This window comes from Desmodus rotundus, chromosome 1, assembly GCF_022682495.2.
Source record: "Desmodus rotundus isolate HL8 chromosome 1, HLdesRot8A.1, whole genome shotgun sequence".
In the NCBI taxonomy this organism is placed as follows: domain Eukaryota; kingdom Metazoa; phylum Chordata; class Mammalia; order Chiroptera; family Phyllostomidae; genus Desmodus; species Desmodus rotundus.
This window is the reverse complement of record NC_071387.1, coordinates 51,412,523-51,432,304: the sequence shown is the minus strand read 5'-3', so window position 1 is coordinate 51,432,304 and position 19,782 is coordinate 51,412,523. Positions and strand designations below refer to the sequence as shown.

The following is a 19,782-nucleotide window of genomic DNA, read 5'->3' as shown; positions in this document are numbered from 1 at the left end:
GCACAGGTGGGGGCCAACTAAAAACTGTTTAATACTTAGGTTACTCCTTCTGATTCACTGAAATAAGTGAATCTTACAATTCAATTGTCATAGTTTTTCCATTTACATTGAATTGAGATGATCTTAAGAATCACACACAAAGAACTTCATTTATTTGTTAGCCAAACACTGCATCAAGACTTCAGTCTCTTAATTCATTTACTTCTCATTCCTACACGGTCAATGCTACTATTACCCTTTTATATATCAGGAAACCTGTTCGGAAAAGGGAAGTAAAGTATTTGCCCAAGATCACTCTGGGAAGAACTAGAATTTAACCTGAGCAGTCAGGCTCCAAATACTGTGTTTACTAAGCTTGCAAACAAACTAGAGCACCTGACTTAGGACTATGTCCTTCTAGAAATTGTGTTGATTTATAATATGGGCAGTAGAGTCAACTTAAATCAATCCAGAATTAGGTAGTTTTTTACTTTTCATAATGACGCAGTCCCAACACAACTTTATTATTGAGATAGAGCCCTTTCTCCCGTCCCTATTTTAATTTTTTTTAAATGCTGCTAGAGTATTCTCAGTGGGTCTTTTCCTAGAAGGACTGCAGTGCTTGGTGCTCTTATCTAGGGCATATTGGTCAAGTCAGAGCAAAGGCTCTCCTGATATTCTTGAAGTTATTCGATCTTCTGTGGGTAGTTCTCAAGCTCTCATTCGAGCAGAATCCCCTGGAGGACTTATAAAATGCAATGCCAGGCCCCTTCCCCCAGAGACTCTGATCCAGTGGGTCTAGGGTGGGGTCCACGCTTGCATTTGTAATAAATTCCCAGGTGATGCTGTCACTGCTGGTCCCTGACCACACATTGAAACCACTGCAGGAAGGGTAGGAGGCTAAGATTCTACCTACTGTGGAGGTGACTACGTCATGTTCAAGGTTGGGATATACAGTACTCAACCCCGTAAGCCCTCATGCCCATCCCTGGATGGGTACCCGTGATACCAGCCAGTCTTACAATGTACATTAGGGTGACAACCTGACATAAGGCGTTTGTGCCCGTTAGGTAGGACACCTTTATCCAGATGCCTTAACCAGCATGCACTGTGAAGAGGTTCTTCTAAAATCTGTCTTCCCTCTCACGTGTCCCATCACTGATCAGCCCCATCACTTACTCTAAATTAGCAGTCCAAAAATGAGTCCAGATTCTTGTCCCCTGACATTGTGCCATCAAGCTCTGGGCTGTCCAAGCCCTCCTCTCTCACTTGATCTAAGTTTGTCTCCTGTCTGTCGCCCAAAGGCTGACACATCCTGCATCCAAATCAAGATGGTGACTCAAGCAACCTAGAATGGCCTGAAGTGCCAAGGGTGGTATCACGTCCAGGCTTCCCACTGGCTCTAGAATTGAATCTAGTTCACTACTGATTCCTCCTAACTTCTCCCTGTTGCCACCTGCTATCTGCTCAGGCTACACAAGAGGCCCCACTCACTTCCCCAGGCCTGGGCCCTCACTGTTGCTTTGTCTTGATTTGTTCATGTTACCCCCGTTCCTTATCTACCAGGAGTGGACTCAGAAATCACCCCTCGAACGAGGCCCCGGATTCCTTCTTTACCAGTTAGGTGCGGTCTGGCTGTTTTCCATCGTTTCCTGTGCCTGTCATACAGCCGTCACGAACTGATGAGCCCTTGCCTACCTGTTCCCCTCTCTACAAATGGAGATCCCCTAGCATGGGGTCTGGCATTTATCTTTTCAATTTGGGACCTGGCTTTTGACATCTAAAGCTTCTTTTGGCCTTAGTGAGCATTCATGGATGCACTGGTTGAATTGTTAGTTCACTAATAAGGCTAGTCTATAGACTCTTCTCAAGCATTCTTCCTAGCTCTTCTGAACTTGAACCCAGGTGTGACCAGTTGTTTCACTAGCTAGAGTTCTTTGATAGAATCTAGGTTATGAAGGTTCCCTGTGCCTATGAGGGTACTTTCCCTCATCTCTGGACACTTTATCATTTAAAAGTGTGTTTTTCCATGCTTATCTGTCAGAATGAGTGTGTCAATGTGGGTATGTCAGCCCCATTTCCATGCAAGGAGAGAGGCTGACATACAGGAAAAGTTAGCAGCAGCTGACTTGGAGAAGTCAGAAATTTAAAGCAGGGAAGCCGGATTTTACTTCGGACACGTCTGAGTGCTCGTTGGTAATGCTGGCAGTGATCCATTGTGCTTGCATCAAATCATCTTTGTGAGATCATCCACAGAGATGGAAGAGTTTCTGGCTTTGTCACATTAGAGTCTGAGATCTTGGTGATTTGGGGGGAGGGGGGAAGGACTTCATAAGCTGTAACCAGCTAGCACGTGGGAACTCCAGCAATCCTCAGCTGCTGTCGGCCTCTTCTGTGATTGAATCTGAAGCACTGGATCTGCTCATTTCTATCCAGAGCTTCTCTTCCAGGCTGTCTTTGGATCACTAATTTCCTGGGTTGACTTCATCACTAGAGTAAATGCCAGGAACGAAGGGACCAACCACCTGGTCCCAGTGTCCCCATGCCTGTGCCATATGCCATATGGTGGGTGCTCAGTAGATAGAGGTGAAGTGGGTTCAGCAGATGTACAAAGTAGGTCAGCACCAGTCAGTCACCTACTTAGTGATCCTGCAGATCGGTTCATTAATGACTCAGATCTTGGGAAGGCTTCTTAGGACAACTGAAGATTAGAGGCAATTTGTAAAACAGAAATCCTATTTACTCATAGTATTTGGGGGAAGTGCTAAGTTATAAAACATAGAGTTACTTTCAAATGTTGTATTTAAGGGGCATAATAAGTTAGAACACATGAAGGAACTTGCAAAAGTCGTCTTTTGACAAGGTTTTGTCACTACCCTTTCTAGCAGCTTGCAAGCCCCACTCCATCCCCCACTGCCCACATCGCCTCTAGAGACAGAAAGGTTACTAGCCAGCAGCACCAACCCAGATGACCCAAGTTGGTGACAAGATTAACCATTCTATCCAGTGGTCCCATCTTATAGTTTCTGGCTGCAAAGCTATCTCTTATATACAAGGCCATGAATACCTCTCCACCCTCCTCTCCACCCATCCGTGTAGCATCATCTGTGAGATAAAAACCAGCAAAGGATTCCTAAGCAGACATGAAACCATTTTTTAAAGTAGAACCTGTACCAACTCTCCCAACCCCTAGCAGGCATTCTTTTGCTTAATTTAGAGCCAAAAATCGCCATCAGACCCAAGCTTTCCTAGGAAACTTCTCGTGAAGGGAAGAGTGTGCTTACTTTAAGGTATCACCTGCCATCTTATTTAGCTACTTCAATGCATCTAGCAGGTCTAATAGGTGGTATTGGTGACGTCTAGAATTTTTATTGCAAGCCAACAGAAGAGCTTAGCAAAGAGGTTCTGACTCAAACTGGAAAATGCACAGAGTGAAATTGAGATGACTTTTACTTACAAAATCAGATTCTCCTAGAGCTCAGTCATAGTCTGCCCTGAAGTCCTCTTAGAGCTATCCTCTGATTTCCTAGTTAAAAACACTTAGCTGGGCAAAGAAATTGTTCCTGGACCACTTACTTCTGCTCAACAGGTACATCTAATCCATCACCTCTGCAGAAGGTATTCTTGGACTTTTTGCCTTGAATGTAGTCCCCATGCTGTGGCTTAGGTACTGTCATGAGACTGACTTCAAGTAGAAGGGAACATCCTAAGCAACTTTGAGGCTATCCACTAACCATCTGGAGAGGAGCTGTATTAGCCTACCCCTGTCTCTCTCCTAAGGCAGGTATGTTTATCATAAGCACCATCACAAGCCTTATCGTAGCCCTCTAAGGCATATAATTTCTTATAGGCGAGTATGTGAAGGTGGCTTTCCAAAGAAAGGCCAGCATCCAAAGTAAGTTTAATTGAGACTCAAAAGTCATATAGGGGACTGCCTACACTTGATCACCATTCCCTCTATTGAAAAGGACAGCCTTAGTCACATTCTGTGAGAACAGAAAATGGCCTGGATATTTAATGTGTTATCTCTACACTGTGCTCTGAGTCTTCTGCTCTTTGGATCAAAACCCGAAGCCATATGGCTGGGAGCTGTGTGTTCCCTTGATCTTAAGGCCACGCTCTACTCTAGGAGTTCTTGTTACGTCTTATCAATTTGATATTCCTCCTGAAACAGAAGGGCTTGTGACTGCTTTTCCTCTTTTCTAGAATTATAAAAACTACTCAGGTGACACTGAGTTTCTGGTTATCCAATTTTATAAAAAGCAGAAACCCTTCAAACAGGCCTTCCCTTCTTTTGCGCATGGAGGCTGCCATAATTAAAATATGCAGTTTTATTATACTACATCCTAACATTTGGCAGCTCTACTGAACTTGGCCATTGCATGCGATTTAGGTGTCTGGGGGTTCAAACAATAAAACAAAGAATCAAAATGACACAGGACAGGTGCATAGCTAAATGTCACATGAAGTGGCCCACAGGGTGATTTGAGGAACAAAGCTGCTCCAGGCTTTAAAAAGCTGTCATTACCAGTAAGGGCTTGCCTGGTAACCCTCCTTAAAAAGAGCCCTGCTCACATGCTTATTCTTTGGCCTAGATGAGAATTACAACCATTGCCACACCTTCCCTTGGTACTGCAAGATGAGCCAGGTTTATTTCCCTCTTGCCCTCCAGTCTCCTAGCCCTCCAGGTGTGTTAGTACTGCCATTTCACCAGCCCACCCCCCACAATAAGCAAAGCGCCCTGTACACTTTTGCTGGTTGTTAGTCATAACTGAGCAGCTCTCACAAAACCTTTGTCCTTCTAGGCTTTGGCCTAACAAATACGTGGCAATCCAGGTCCTAATCTTGACTGCCTAGGCTGGAGGAAAATGCCGTCGAACTCCAGGGATTTTGTAATCAGATGCACTACACTACTGAATTTTAACTTCTATTGTTAGCTTGCTTTAAGTTCCTTGCCAGGGTCTTAGAGCACAACTGCTCTATTCTAGAGTATTTCAGAATAGCACCGTGAGTGTAGAAGAACAGGGCCAGAAAGTCAGCCTACACGCCCTGGGCCTTTCAGCTTCAGACAGGAGCCAGTCTGGGTTGCCTTGGGAGGATGCCTGCCTCAGCAGACCCCATGTTCCCTCCAGTTCAGGGGGATGTGCCTCCTTTCCTTTGAAGAATTTAATTTAAATCTTGCAGGGGCTTCTGTTTCCACTGTTCCTGGCATGCTACATATTTTGTGACTTAGGGGAGCGAAAGGATCCTCACCTACCTAATGCAGGGTGAACATATGACTTCAACTATTTTCAACAGTTCAGGTGCATTCCTGGCATTCTATAGGATGAAGTTAACCTCCAATGTAAAGCTATGTGTTAAATTAAAAGAATTACATGCAGCAAAGAGAACTGCAGTAAAAGTGAATATTTTCTCCTACCTGCCCTGACAGTCATGAGTACGAGCTAGTATAGTTTAGTCTTCCGAAATGGTGTGAAAAGCATAATGCAAGCCATGGCCCTATTCTGAAAGAACCGTTTGGTAAGTTAGTACTGCTCGTCCATTAATGGTTCACGTTGGAGTCTGAAAACTTGGCCCTGGGGCTTCTCCAGGCTCTCGGGTGCGCTCCACGTCAGAGGCCCTCTTCAGGACACTCTGGCCACTCCGGCAGGGGAAAGCACGTGAGAGAACAGTCGGTCCCAGCCTGTTGGGTCTTTTACATTCCCTTGAAGATAACACTTCTCAGGCTACTGTGGAGCCATGTGACCAACCTAAACGTGACCCGCCGGCCAGCCAATCGCAGAGGGCAGACAAGTCCGTCCCAGCTTCACAAACAGAGCCAAAGGGCAGGGGGCATTCGCAGAGACTTAAAACCACCGAGTATTGCCGGAGAGGCTGCTTGACCACAGACTTTAAAGTTCGCTCCCACTTCAAGAGACACGTGACTGCACGCAGGCGGGCCTCCTAACCCACCAGGCAGCCAGGGGCTAGGGACTCTGGAGTGGGTACTTAGGACAGGGGCCGCTGGCTGTCCTAACTCCCCTGGAGCTGGCGAGCAAGCCGTTGGCGTCCTGTCCAGATCACTTCAGGAACCTGCCAGGATTCTGATCGAATCCTCTTGGAGGGGCTTCCTGTGTCTTGCCCAGGAAAGTTGTGCGGCCCCAAGTGGGAGAGTGGCTGAGGGCGGGGGCTCCCAGGCCCAGTGCGGCAGACCCCGGGGACTCGAAAGTAGTCACCAGCACCCTCCCGCCACACACAAGCTCTCAACTCCCTTTGATCTATTGTTTAAAATAAAGGCTATTACAATCACTAGATCAGGGCTCAATTCCTCTCGAGGAAACCTCACCAGAACGAGGATCGGCAAACTAACCTGATTAAGTCTTTGTTCCCCTCCCCTCCCCCGTTCAGCTGTAGGGAAGACGCACGAGGTTTACAAATGCTGCGGGAGAGGTGCAAAGGGGAGACAGGAGAAACACCCAGAGAGGAGTCCTATTTCAAGCCTCACTCGTCCTCTAACCCGAACTCCAGAGACACAGCCCGGCAGCGCCGAGGGACTCACAGGCAGCGCACTTCCCGCAGCTCCGCGGCGACCACCAGCTGCAGCCCCCGGAACGAGCACTCCCTCACACCCCTGCTCACCGCCGCTGCAGGGGGGCGGGCGGCTCACAGCACCCAGCGCCCGGCATCCGGGCCAGCGTCCCCGAAGACGCCCAGCCTCACCCACGGCCTGTCACCACCCTCCCTGAAGTCCGAGGAGCGCGCCCTGGGCTGCCGCGCACGCCTCCGCCCGGCCCTCTGCCTCCTTTCTAACACTCCGCCTGGCAGGGGAGACAGAACCATTGTTCAATGGCTCAGAAGCCCACATTCCCCAGCCTCTGTCACGCGGGGTGAAAAATGAGGCAACGCTGTGGCTCCGGCGGAGGGAGTGTAAGGGAATGAAGACTAGTTCAGGCAAGGTTTTAGGACACCCCAAGCCCTACTGTCCCCCAAGCCCGGCTCCCTGTAGACCCGACGCTGACAGCTCAGAGGCGCCACCAGGGTGGGGAGGGAAAGAAGGCGAGGAGAGCGGAGAGGCGCCTCCTAGGAGGGGGTGGGCAAAAGGAGACCGTGCCTTGGGGATCCCAGGCGCCCCGGCTGGGTCTGGGCAGCCCGCGGAGGGGCGCGTCCTCACTCACCTGCTCCGGTGGCGTCGCTCTCCCCCCGCGGCCAACACAGCGCGAGCAGCAGCCAGAGCGCCCAGCGCGCGGACGTGCCCATGGTGCCCGGCTGGATGGTGCCGCCGCACAACAAGTTACCAGCCTTTCGGAAAGGAGGAAGGAGGTGGGGGCAGGGGGAGCGGAGGGGGGAGGAGGAGGAGAAGGAAAAGGGGGAAAGGGAGCGGGGAAGTAGAGGACACCCCCTCTCCTACAACTTGCACAATCTCCACCCCACCTGCCAGCCCACTCACCTACCCACCCACCCTCCTCCCTGGGCTGCAGCAGCAGTGCAAGCCGAGCCTGTGGACAGAAAATAATGCAGCCGCTGCAGAAGAGGGGAGGGCAAAAGAGGGGAGGTACAGTAGAGGAGGGCAGGGAGAGAGGGGGGGTGGGGAGTCGAGAACCGAGAAGAAGAAGAGATAGGGGCCAGCAGGAAGCACCGACCCTGGCAGAGGCTGGAAGAGCGAGTGAGCAGCGAGGAGGGGTCAGGAGGGGGAGTGGTCAGCGGGCGGCTGGGCAAGGGGAGCAGCGGCTTCAGCCCCCTGTGTCATGGACGCACCCCTCTTACAAGCTCGGGACAGCCAGGTGCCTGCGACGGGGCTGTGAGTGTGTATGCGAGTGTGAGTGTGAGGGCGTGAGTGGCCGTGGCGCTGCTGCTGCCACCCGGAGTGCTCCTGGGGCCCGGCCGCTCCGAGCGTCTGCCGGGTGCTCACGGGGGCCCGGGGCGGCCGCTGGTTGGCTCACGCGCAGCCCTCGCCTCCAATCCTCGGTGCCTGCCCTAATTTCCTGATCCAGGGAACCTGCCGCCGCAGGAGCTGTGCGCTCCCTACAGTCCTTACTGTACCCTCCCGGCAGCCGCCGACAGTAAATGCAGCAGCGGCGACAGCAGCAGTTAGCGCTGATGCAACTATTGCTACTATTGCCACCGCCTTCCCACTAACAGAGCTTGCAGCCCCGGGAGGGGACTTGCAGCTTCCAGGGGCAACAAGCATCTCTCTACCACCCTCTCCTGCGCCCCAAAGAGAGGCTGGTACTGTGAGGCTGGTAGGTAGCATCTTCCTCTGGCCTCCTCTTTCCACGAGATGGTGGTGAAGAGAAGGGGGTCCGACATTTGGGCTGCACTGATGTGGGGTTCGGAATGCCTGTCTTAATTGCACGCTGAGATGCCATTTTTGCTAAACATTAAATGTGTCTTTAAGTGTGTGTGAGAGCGCGCGTTGTGCCTTGTCCTCTGTAACAGAACAGGACTAAAATAACTCAGTCTGGGATGAGGAGGAGGGAAATTGCTAGTGCAGCTCTGCCTTCTCTCCTCAACGATTAGAGTTAATTGCTAATTGCACAAAATGATAGTTTGAGGGCCTGTAATTAAAAGCTTAACCTTTTCTTGTTTGGGGGAGGGGAAACCCGGAGGTTTATTCTTCTTGATATAGTTTGTAATATTTAATTACATGGCCCAAGGGGCAAAAAGAGAGCAAAGGCATGACTTCTATAAAGGATTGACTCTTGTGCCTGGCTGGACGGCCAGCCCATAATTTGCTTTTTGTGTACTTCAGTTTTCTTACACACTTTCCCCTACTGTGGTCTGCTAAGCATCTAAGACGACATGGTGGGCACACTGAGCTATTTCCCCTTCTTAAAGAAAGGATTTATATGATTTTAAAAGTTGTTTTTATCGCAAATGCCCAGCCTGTGCCCATTCCAGTAGGACTGTGCTCTGGTGCTCTTCTGTTGGTGACATGGAAGTGGTGGGCACCCTTAGCTGCGTTCTCCTTGTCCTGGTTCTCTTTGGTATTTGTCAAGGCTAGTAGTTAAGTGGGATGTTTATTAGGAACTTACTGTATCCAGGAGATAAAAGGAGAGGAAAATTCCAGGAGACACTTCTGTGAGACCAGAGGCTATCCAGATTGTGACAGATAAACACGAAAGGGCGTAGCTATATGTATTAGTGGAGTCTTGCACAGCATCTCATTTTGAATGCTGTTTTGCCCACCCTGTGCTTACATGTTTGATACAGACCCACAGCAGCCACACACATGTTGCATGCAAAACTGATTTAAAATTTGTTTTAGGCCATTTAGTAGTGGAGATGCATGCAGGTGCTGTTCACTTACTAGGCATTAAGGTGTGATGGTAAAACTGTAGGGGAATGGTGTCTTCAATATTCTTGGGGTTCTGAAAGACCATCTGAGAATGAGCTGGGTCACTATACAGAAGAGGAAAGGTGGTGGAGGGGACGAGTAGCCTTGATATGAACAAATACAACATCGATAAACAGTCACGTGGCTTGTTTTTAATATTTTACTCAGAGACAAGTGTACATTGCAAGTTAAACGATGATATGGTATAATAAGGCTTATCTTTACAAACATGTATTATGCTTTCTATCTCTCCCAGGGGTATAAATCAACTGTTGGTTAATTCAGCTGCAGCTCTATGTCAAATCCTGTGGCTTTTTTGTTGAATCAAAAGAAGGCGTAACTTTTGGCTCTGACTCTGATTGGCTGTGTAACTTGGGAAAATCACTGTGCCTCTCTCTGCCTGCCTTTGACCTATAAAGTGAAAACAAAACAAGTCCCCATACTATCAAAGTGCTCTGTGACCTCAAGGACCATCTCTCTGTAAAGCACTGGTTTTTAGAAGAGTGGGTTTACAAAGAGGGATACGTTTGATTTAAACAGAAAGTAACTGAATGACCGAAAAGATACATTTGTCATGAGCAGAAACTGGTGGGGTTGAACAAACTGGGCTTAGAGAGGTTTGACACTGCTGGGCTCAGAGGCCTCCAGGTCAATGCACAAGCAATGCCATTCTCCCCACAATCCACCACAGTCATTTATCTGTTGGAGGAACACTCAGTAAGCATCCCTGGGTAGCAGGAAGGGATGCTTGTCCCTGGAATTTCACCCAGGATCTGGTCGGGGAGGCAGAGCAGTAGCAATTACAGTACCCTCTGCACAGCACCAGGGATGGTGGTAGTGCTGTAAGAGCACGGGGAAAAAGCAGCTAATCTGGCTGGGGGCGAGGGCATCAGAAAAGGCTTTCTGGAGCAGTTGTCTTCAAGCTGAATACAGTGGTCATTTTTACCAAGCAATTCCAATTCCCCGTTCTGCTGGACGCGTGGTAGGGTTGCACTTCCTGGCATCCTCATGGTTGGGTGGGACTGAAAGAAGAATTTTGGCCAATTATTTATGAACAGAAGTTATAGGATGCCACTTGCAGACTGGAGCATTTAATTACTTGCATGAGACCCTCTCTCAGGGGTGGCCAACCTTTTGGTGTCTCTGGGCCACACCAGAAGAAGAAGAGTTGTCTTGGTCCACACATTAAATACACAAATGCTAATGAAAACTGATGAGAAAAAAAAAGGTTTTAAGTAAATTTACAATTTTGTGTTGGGCCACATTCGTAGCCATCTTGGACCGCATGTGGCCAATGGGCCGCGGGTTGGATATGCCCAGATGATGCCAAGAAATGTGCAATGGGGGTGGCTGCTCTATCAGCCCAATGTGTGAATGACTAAAATAGTTTTCTGCTGTCTGCCTGTCTCTGGTAATGGTCACGTAGAATAGAGGTCAGCAAATGTCTAGTGGCCTGTTTTGTGTGGTTTATCAATAAGAATAATTTTTATATTTTTAAAAGAGTTGTATGAGAGTGAGAGAGAGAGAAAGAGAGAGAGAAGACTATGCAACAGAAACAGTATGTTGGTCTCAAGGCCTAACATATCTTGGTCTCTAGAGAAAAAACTTGCTGACCACTAACACAGAGTGAGTGAGAAATAAAACTGTGTTTGTCTTATCTGCTGAGCTTTTGTTACCTTAGCATGACCGAGCATTAACCTGACTGATACACAGGATGAAGGGAGAAGGAAGGCCGTGGTGAACAGAAGAAAGAAAGGTAAAAGAGCATCGAGTATTCAAGGAAATGTAAGGGGTTCAGGATGGTTCGGGGCGGGGTCAAGTGCAGAGTGGCGGGAAGTAAGGCAGAAGAAGGCAGGCGGGCACTGGATGGTGTGGAGGTTTGTATGTCCTGCTAACACTTTGGACTTCATCCTGTAGGCCATGCTCAGCACTTGTGATAATTTTTTTTAATTTTTAAAAAATATAGTAAGTTATGTAATTTATTATGGAGTAATTATAAAATACAGAGAAAAATAAAATGATTTTCAAAAAGCATACTTTCAATACCCAGATCTATTAACATATTTTATTTCTTTCCATTTAAAAATGTACTTAATTTTGTCCACAAGTCACAGTTGACATTGTTATAATTGGGCCACTATGGCTCAGTTATTTATTTACCTATTTGTTAATCTACTTTTATAAATTAAAAACTACCCATGAGACCACTAACAGAGCCCTAGACATAGGATGTTCACATTAATACACCTCCGCCAGGTGCTTCCCCGCATACTCATCGCCCAGCCTTCGCCCCTGGAGGAGCCCACTGTCGTGATGGCTTTTGACCAGAGGCCAGACCTCCAGTGCGTTTCATCAAGCTCCCTCTGTCAGTGGTATGAAGGGTGACGTATTTGGGAAGCAGAGCAGAATAAGACCAGAGAAGGACAGTTGGGGACTCTGGTGGGACAGTTGGGGACTCTGGTGGTGCAGGAAGACATAAAGAGAGGAGGGGAAGAAGCTATTACTTGCAGTCAGCAATGGTCACGTGACTCCTTCATGAGTTTTCCTCCCCAGTCCTCTGGATATATTTCTTAGCATAGTGTTTTCCAAACACACACAATCCGTAAGAGTCTCTGGTAATGTCTGCCAAAAGCGCAGATCCCCAGGCCTCCCTCAGGTGTCCTTATTCAAGAGCACTAGGGCAGTGCCCCGGACGCCGCGTGTGCAGCCTCACTGCAGGGCATCCTTAGGGTTAGCCATGCTTAAGAAACTTTCTCAGAGAAGTCTTCTGGAATACGGTTTCAACTGCCGAGCAGCTTCTCTTCTCTCAAATGTGTATATATTGATTTGTCCAATTTCTCCATAGAAAAAGCCAAGGTTACTGTTGGGCATTTCTTTTTTTTTGTAACTCTATAAACTAATAAATATGGGCAGCAGAAAGAATCTTCAAACCACGTTGCTAGTTTGAAGCACTGATTACCATGTTCCCTGTACCATGGCCTCACCACAGCGCACTGCCCCCTTCTGAAGTAGCTGATGGTAACTTTCCAGGTCTCCATCGCGTCACATGCTAATGGTGTGACCGCCCAGTGAAATGGGTGGGATTTACCTCACTTTAGAGTTCATGGGTGATGCCCTAAGCCGGTGGGTACCAAACTTTAGCTTTCATAGAATCACCTGCAGGGCTTGTAAAAACACAGATTGTTGGACGCCACCCCAAGCGTTTCTGATTCTCCAGGTCTGGAGTAGGGCCCAAGAATTTATAGCTCTAACAAGGTCCCAGGTGATGCTGATGCCATTGGTCAGGAAGACACTTTGAGAAACACTCTTCCAAACCCATCAGTGTGACTTCCCCCTTCAGCCACTGTGATTGATTCAAGGGCCTCAACCAGTCTGCTTGTGGCCTTCTCCTGGCCACACTGATGGGGCATTTCAGCCCTTAACATATTGCACAAGTTGGTACAGTTACAGTAAAGCTCGGGACTTTCGCTTGATCAGAAAGGCACCATGTTCTAAGCAATGTGCTCTGTGGGTATTAGGCCAGCACTGTTGTAGCCACTGCACCCCCAGGAAGGAAGCCAGTTTGAAGACTGACTCATAGGGAAGAGGAACTGAGAGAATCAGAGAAATGACATCCAAAATTACCTCAAGCCTGAGCCCAGGACAGCTCTTCCTGAAAGTTGCCATTCTGTGGTGCTTCTCACTTACCTGAGCCGATAAAGTCCTTTTATTGCTTAAGCCAGTTTGTTTTGAGTTTCCTGTTACTTGCTGCCAGACTGACAGAGGGGCCTTCTTGAGGGATGCAGTGTGCTTACTATAAATCATTGGGTGAAACTCCTCATGTGGCCGTCCGTGGGAAATGACGTGCCTAACCCCTCCTGGAGAGTATTCAGAAGAGGAAGGCAGGTGTCAGCAAGGACCGTCTGAAACAACTGCTTTCTTCTGCATCTCGGCAAGGTCAACTCCCCCCTCCCACATCAGCCCCGACTCAAATGCTCAATGAGGACTCATTACTCGTGAACCTCTATTGAGGGTTCTGATCTAATAAGGATATGTTTTTTGAAATCCCATGTCTAAAGACCATTTTGCAGACTGCTTTTGAGCAATTTCAGGAAGAAAAATATAGCCAAATACTTGGGAAAGAGTTATGGCTAGACTGAAACTTCAGAATGGGTTGAGTATAAGGTTAGACCAGTGGTTCTTAACTGGGAGCATTGTTGCCCCTCAGTGGGCATTTGGCGATGTCTGGAGGCATTTTGAGTTGTCATGCCTTGGGGAGAGGCATTACTGGCATTTAGGAGGTAGAGGCCGGGGCTGCTGCTGAACATCCTACGGTGCACAGGACAGCGCCCCACGGCAAAGATGTATTTGGTCCAAAATGTCAGTGCTGCTACAGGTGAGACATCCTGGTGTAGACTCATGAGAAGTCAGATGATTTTTGTAATGTGTGAGCTTTTTTATCTGGAGAATGGGAGGGGGACTCACATGGCCCAGGAAAAAGATCTTCTCTCTCTGAACAAAGAAAGCACAAAGCGTGTTTTGTCCCGTGGATGACAGATGCGAATGAGGCATCAGGGCAGTGGGTAGATTCACAGACTGGGGAGATGTGAAGCAACCCACGAGTAGTTTGCATTTAAATTGAGATAGACCCACGTAGGCCAACTACATTCTGGCTGCCTTGTGAACTCACTGTTATCCTTGATTTTGCAAAGTGTTGAGTTTTGTTTGGCTTGTTTTATAATGCAGTAATGAAGTGCTGGGCCACTTCTCCTTACTTTCCAGAAACTCTAATAATTACTTCCTATGATTTTGGCCCCAAATGTGATTGTTTTCATTTGTCATAATGCAGTTTATGGAAGGTTTTGGAGTGTAGAGCTATAGTATTTAAAACGCTCTTACAACAGGAGTTTCTATGGAAATGGAGGCTTTGTGGTCCCTACTGGGCTAGCTAAGTATAGATGCTTTTTAGGACGAAAGCACTTTAATTTGCCAGTTATGAGTAATGCAGCATGTTTTTAAGTATGTAACATTTAACCATGAAAGTTCCATTTTCAAACTTTTAGGAGTTTTCTGGGACTGGATAGATGGTTAATGTACCTAATGTTTTCTTATTTGTTATGTATGTGGGTTAAGTGTGTATTATGCTATTGCTCACACTCCTTGAAGGGCTGAGTTTCTGAATGGATATGCTTCCTTTTAATGTGGCTTTTTGGGGAGGTTTTGTCTTAGCATCTCTAAATTGTCATTGAAACATTTATGAGGAGTTGCGATGCTGATAATGGCCGAATCGGAGTGGGGTGGGGGGAGAGTCCTAATTCTCATGCCTATTTTTAGGGTTCTCTGGTGGGCTGAAGGAGGTGCAAGTAATTCAGAATTGTTGGAGGGTAGAGTGGTGTAAGGTGGGAAGACAAGCAGAAGATATTTGAATGTGGTTTGGACTTTTATCCCATAAACAGTAAGCCAGCGTTATTTACAATAGCCAAGATGTGCAAGCAACCCAAGTGTTCATCAATAGATGGGTGGATAAAAAATGCTGTGAGATTATATGTATACATTGAAATATTCCTCAGCCATAAAAAAGAATGAAATCTTACCATTTGCAACAGCATGGATGGACCCACAGGGTATTATGTTAAGTGAAATAAAAGTTGGAATACCATATGATTTCACTTACATGTGGAATCCAAAGAGCACAATAAATGAACAAACAAAATTGAAACAGACTTATAGACACAGAGAACATACTGATGGTTGCCAGAGGGAAGGGGGATAGGGTGACTGGGTGAAAAAAGGTGAAAGGAGAAAGGATAAGAAGTACAAATTGGTAGTTACGAAACAGTCACAGGGACGTAAAGTACAGTGTAGGAAATACAGTCAATAATATTGTGATAACTATGGATGGTGTCAGGTGGGCCCTGGGAATATCAGGGGAACCACTTTGTAAAGTGTATGACTGTCTAACCACTATGCTGTACACCTGAAGCTAATACAAATAATATCAAACATCAACTTTAATTGAAAAATAAATGTAAAAAAAGAGAGAGAGAGAAGGTGCTGGAGCCATTCTTCCTGGATTCAAAGCGTGGCTTGCTCACTCACTAATTGTGAAATTTTAGGCAAGTTTTTAAACCTTTCTCTATGGCTCAGTTTTTTTCACCTGAAAGATCATCAGAAGTGAGAATTCAATGTATTCATACCAGTAAAAGAGTTAGAACATTGCCTGACATATAATAAATGCTCAGAAATTGTTGGCTCCTGTTGTGAATAATAATGACATGTATCATTGTTGTTTGTGTCGTTGTTTTCAGCAGGCATCATAGAAAAGACAAGCACCAGGGCTGGAGGTGTGGGCCCAGGGTTAGAACAGCGGAAGGCAGTGGTTCTGCACCCTGCCTGCAGATTAAAGGTCCCAGGAGAGCTTTTAAGGATATCAATACTGGAGTTCAACTCTGACCAATTCAGTGACGATGTCTGAAAATGGGGCTTGGGTGTGAGCATTCTGAAGCTTCCCAGGTGATTGGCATTCTGGGACTTACTCGGGGTCAAGCCTGAAGCTCTGGGCCAGAGTAGTATAGAGGGAGAGCTGTGTGGTGAAGTTGAAACGGACTTAGGGAGACAGGGAAGTTGTGGCCGCTGCAGAAGAAGCAAGAACAAATCCCCTGCCAGTGTTCCAGAGCCGTCTCCCCTTCCTCACTCTGTGAATCCTGCTCCTGGCCTGGCTTCTCAAATCCAGCTAGATTTCTCAGCTGTAACAGAGCCAAGGACTGTGGGTGGTCAGAAGCTTGGCACAGCCAGACTGTTAGGAACCCAGCTGGTGTCCACCTATCACTGATGGGTTACATAGCACCAATGTCATGTCTTTACAAATCTATCTACCAACAGGACTTGTGGAGTACCTTCTGAGGGACCAGCCACAGGCCTGGCGACTGCAGGGCAGCAGCTAGATAGCAATGTGGTGGCTGTTGGGCAGCGAGCTGTCATTGCTTTGTTTGCTTTTTCTATAGGAGCCAAAATCAGGCTGGTTAAGTGGTAATTGACAGTCCTTTCTTCTGAGGAAGTTTTCTCTTGGATTCGCTGCCAATAGGAAGTGCGTTACCCCTCAGAGCACCGTAGCGTTCATTTATCGAGTGCCCACTCAGTTATGAGGCATGGCAGGGTTTGCCCTCTTAAAGAGGAAAGACCACGTGATGATTCCTAGAGTCAGAAGTCTGGAATCAATGCACAGGCAGATCAGAGAGTTGAAGGGGATTTCACTGTAACTGGAGGAGCACTTTTAGCAGCAACTGGGTCTTCCACTGAAACCTTAAAGGAGCCCTTGAATTAAGTTGTGTGGGAGAGAAAGTATACTTTTGAATGTAAAGGAATAGTGATTTCAGCTGATCACCTGATAGGATAACAGGTGCGGGGTGTGGGTTTGCTAGACCATGGTGGCAATACACTGAACATCGGGTAGAAACCGGAATTCTGCTTTGGGATCCTAAAGATTATTTTTTTCACCCCAGGAGAAATCGAACTCTCTCAGAGAGCATGTTTATCGCAGCAGTTTTTTAGGTCTGATTGGTTTTCTGGATGGGCGGTTCTTGCCTGTGAGGGAAATAAAAAGCTGCTCCCTTTGCGAGAGGTTTCCTTCTCGAGTTGAAGGGCGGTTCACGGCTACTGACCTAAAATGAAGGCTGACTGGTGCTTAATGACCTAAGTCAGACCTTGTTCCTACATTGTTTAGGGATTACTTTGGGAAGGAGATAGTGGAAGGCCCTTTGGAAGCACGGATTAGAGGCTTCACAAAGTTAGACATGGAGGAAGGGTTGGGATTAGGATGAGGGAGTTTGAGAAATGAGGCATACCTGAGACTTCTACTAAATCTAATTATCACCTCTTATCTCCTTTTTAAAATTTTGTTAAATTTATTGATTTTAGAGAGTGGGGGAGAGAGAGACAGAGAGAGAGAGAGAGAGAGAGAGAGAGAGAGAGAGAAACATCAATTTGTTTTTCCTTTTATTTATGCATTCATTGGTTGCTTCTTATATGTGCCATGACCGGGGATGGAACCTACAACCTTCACATATCGAGATAATGCTCTAACCAACTCAGCTACGCACCCAGGGTTGCCTTTTACCTTCTTATCTGTAACACCCTACATCATTAATATCCTTTGAAATCAAAACTTACTTTTTTTTTCTGCAACAAAAAGTAAGCACTTTGAGGACAAAAAGAAAGTTTTAAATACTTGTCAGGTCTGCTGTGTTTATAAAATGGAATTGGAATATACAAATAGATATTTTAATCAGGTTCTTTTGATGAATGAAGGAAAGGTACCTGTCTGGGAATAAGTGACTGCATGGAGGATGGAACCTTGTCTAGTTTTCTCTTTACATTCCTTCATTTCTCTCTTCCTCTCCTTTGCTAGTCACGCCAAGAAGGACAAAGAGGTGAGGGGGAGAAAACGCTGGCTGGGACAAAGCCTATTCAAAATACTCAACAATCTATGAAGGTCATTCACGGAAGACCCTCTCCTCTTTTTCTAGTGGCTCCGTACAGCTTGTCTGCTAGAGGGGCAGTTTTTAAACTGTGAAACAAAAAATAACGATGTTTTATATAGTGCAAGAGGAATGTCTTGGATTTGCACACTGCCTTTCTGCTGAGGAGGTTCAAAGTACTCTGCAAACATGACATCCTTACTCCCTGGGTGGAGACTGTGGACTGACTCTCAGGAGAACGATCCCTCTACATGTAGCAGTTTGCAGGAGCTCGAGCACACATCAGTGTCCCTACTGAGTTTAAGCCGGTGTCCCCAGATTGTCTGAGTCCTAAATCTCACATACGGAAAGATGGGCGTTAGTACTAAATATGGCTAGAGGAAGTCTAGGTGAGGTCTGTTGATGAACTCTATATCTCATGCTTTAAAAAGGCACACTATAAACTTTTATAGTTTCTTATTCTTTTCTCCCTAATTGCCTTGCTTAGAGCTGGCCTCCTTCTAGCATCTTTTTTTTTTTTTTTGAGCAAGGAGAAAAATAAAATCATAGAACAAAACAAGAGACACCGGGTAGTATGTGTGTTGTTATGACAATACTAAGTTGGATCATCTCAGTTAAAACCTGGAATCTTAGACAAGATGCCTTGAAAAAGGAAATGAAAATGTTCTATCTCCCTCGGTTTTGATTAGACCTTGCAGCAGAGTACTGTAGTTAGAAGTTTTGTTAATAACTTGGAAGGAGGGAAAACAATAGTTATTTCTTTTTCTGTCTTTGCAGGGACCTTTAAATCATATCTAATAAAGTTGCTTATTTTTCTTTTCTTCATCCCACCCACTTCCCCCATCCCTCCCTGCCTTATGCCTGGCTCTGTTAAGAAATCTCGGGAGCTTCTGCCCATGGAAAAAAGTTCACAGGATATGAAGAGAAATGGAACTGTACCTTGTAGATCTAATATCATTTCCTTAAATCAAGTCCACTTCAGGGGAAGATTCACTGGAGAAATTATTGGAACTATTGCAACAAGGGTTATTTGGAAATTGAAGGCAAAAACAGGAACTATTTATTATCAGGTCAAATTCTCTTCCCATTTCCTTTGACTCTGATATGAACGGGCTTCATTTCATTTATTTCTACTAACATTTATTTCTACATTTATTTCTACTAGTCTGATAGACTAGCTGTTCCATTAGAATCTTTATTTTCTTAATCACCAAAGCATCTCTGGAAGGGAACACTCCTGGACATTTAAATCCTGCTCCGCTACAAATACCGTTCTGGGTTTGGACCTGACAGTGTGCAGGTACGGTTTACAATCACAGCAGCGAGTCAACTGCTCTGGCACCTGGCTGTCTGGGTTTTTTGAGGGCTCTCTGTGTTTCTCTCCCAAAATACCCTCTTGTTAATTTTTAAAAATATCTTTGGGGATATGGAGGGAGTTTTTGATTTATTTCCATTGAATGAGAAATGGCAGTGATTTCTGTCACTTATTTATAAGTGGACTGCCAAATTCATCTTCCCAACTTTCCCTATTGTACACATTACTCTTGCTGAGAAGTTTCCAGTGTCTTTCTTTCCAAAGGCTCACCCCCTTAGCATGGAGACTTGGAGCCTTCCACCGCTGCCCATTCCCTGTGAGTTCACCACACCCTGTCCCCACCTAGGACCCCCTGCGGTAGTCAGGTGTTTCCTCACAGCTTACCTTTGGGCCACGGTTATGTGGGGAACGGGGTCTGTGAAACTTTGGTTATTATATATATATATATTGTCATATCCAGTAAGGTTGGGGGTCACAAATCATCACTATTTGTTTGCCATGAAGCTTTGCCTTCCTTTTGTTATTTTTAACTTTTTAAGGCTCTGCACAGACTTTTAACTGCATTGACATTCATATAATTTGGGGGATCACAGCAATTTTGGGAGTCCACACTAGGAGGGTCTAGCATGCACACACTTAAAGGGCGCTTTCAGGGATTAATGAGGACGACCTGTACCAGGCCTGTACTGACTGTGCCTTCCATAACCTACTGAAATTCT

The 19,782-nt window shown here is 46.3% G+C and overlaps 1 protein-coding gene and 1 long non-coding RNA gene across 8 annotated transcripts in view; one reads left to right on the top strand and one right to left on the bottom strand.

Annotated features, from left to right (window-relative positions):
- Positions 1 to 7,265, bottom strand: part of VLDLR (very low density lipoprotein receptor) — a 31,318-nt gene extending 24,053 nt beyond the window's left edge. For 2 of the 3 annotated variants that reach the window (XM_024555068.3, XM_024555072.3), the window contains exon 1: positions 7,134 to 7,265. In XM_024555068.3, the coding sequence (XP_024410836.1) occupies positions 7,134 to 7,215 (82 nt within the window). In that variant the 5' untranslated portion in view covers positions 7,216 to 7,265. Of the gene's footprint in view, positions 1 to 6,517; positions 6,650 to 7,133 lie in introns of those variants that run through there. The other variant, XM_045191074.2, reaches the window with a different exon arrangement.
- LOC123479184 (uncharacterized) overlaps positions 1 to 19,782 on the top strand; it is a 217,626-nt gene that overhangs the window by 126,409 nt on the left and 71,435 nt on the right. For 3 of the 5 annotated variants that reach the window (XR_008426839.1, XR_008426840.1, XR_011651230.1), the window contains exon 3: positions 6,367 to 7,278. The exons of 1 other annotated variant lie outside the window; for it this stretch is intronic. This is a non-coding gene — a long non-coding RNA (uncharacterized lncRNA). Of the gene's footprint in view, positions 1 to 6,366; positions 7,279 to 7,662; positions 8,199 to 19,782 lie in introns of those variants that run through there. One more of the 5 variants, XR_006654710.2, reaches the window with a different exon arrangement.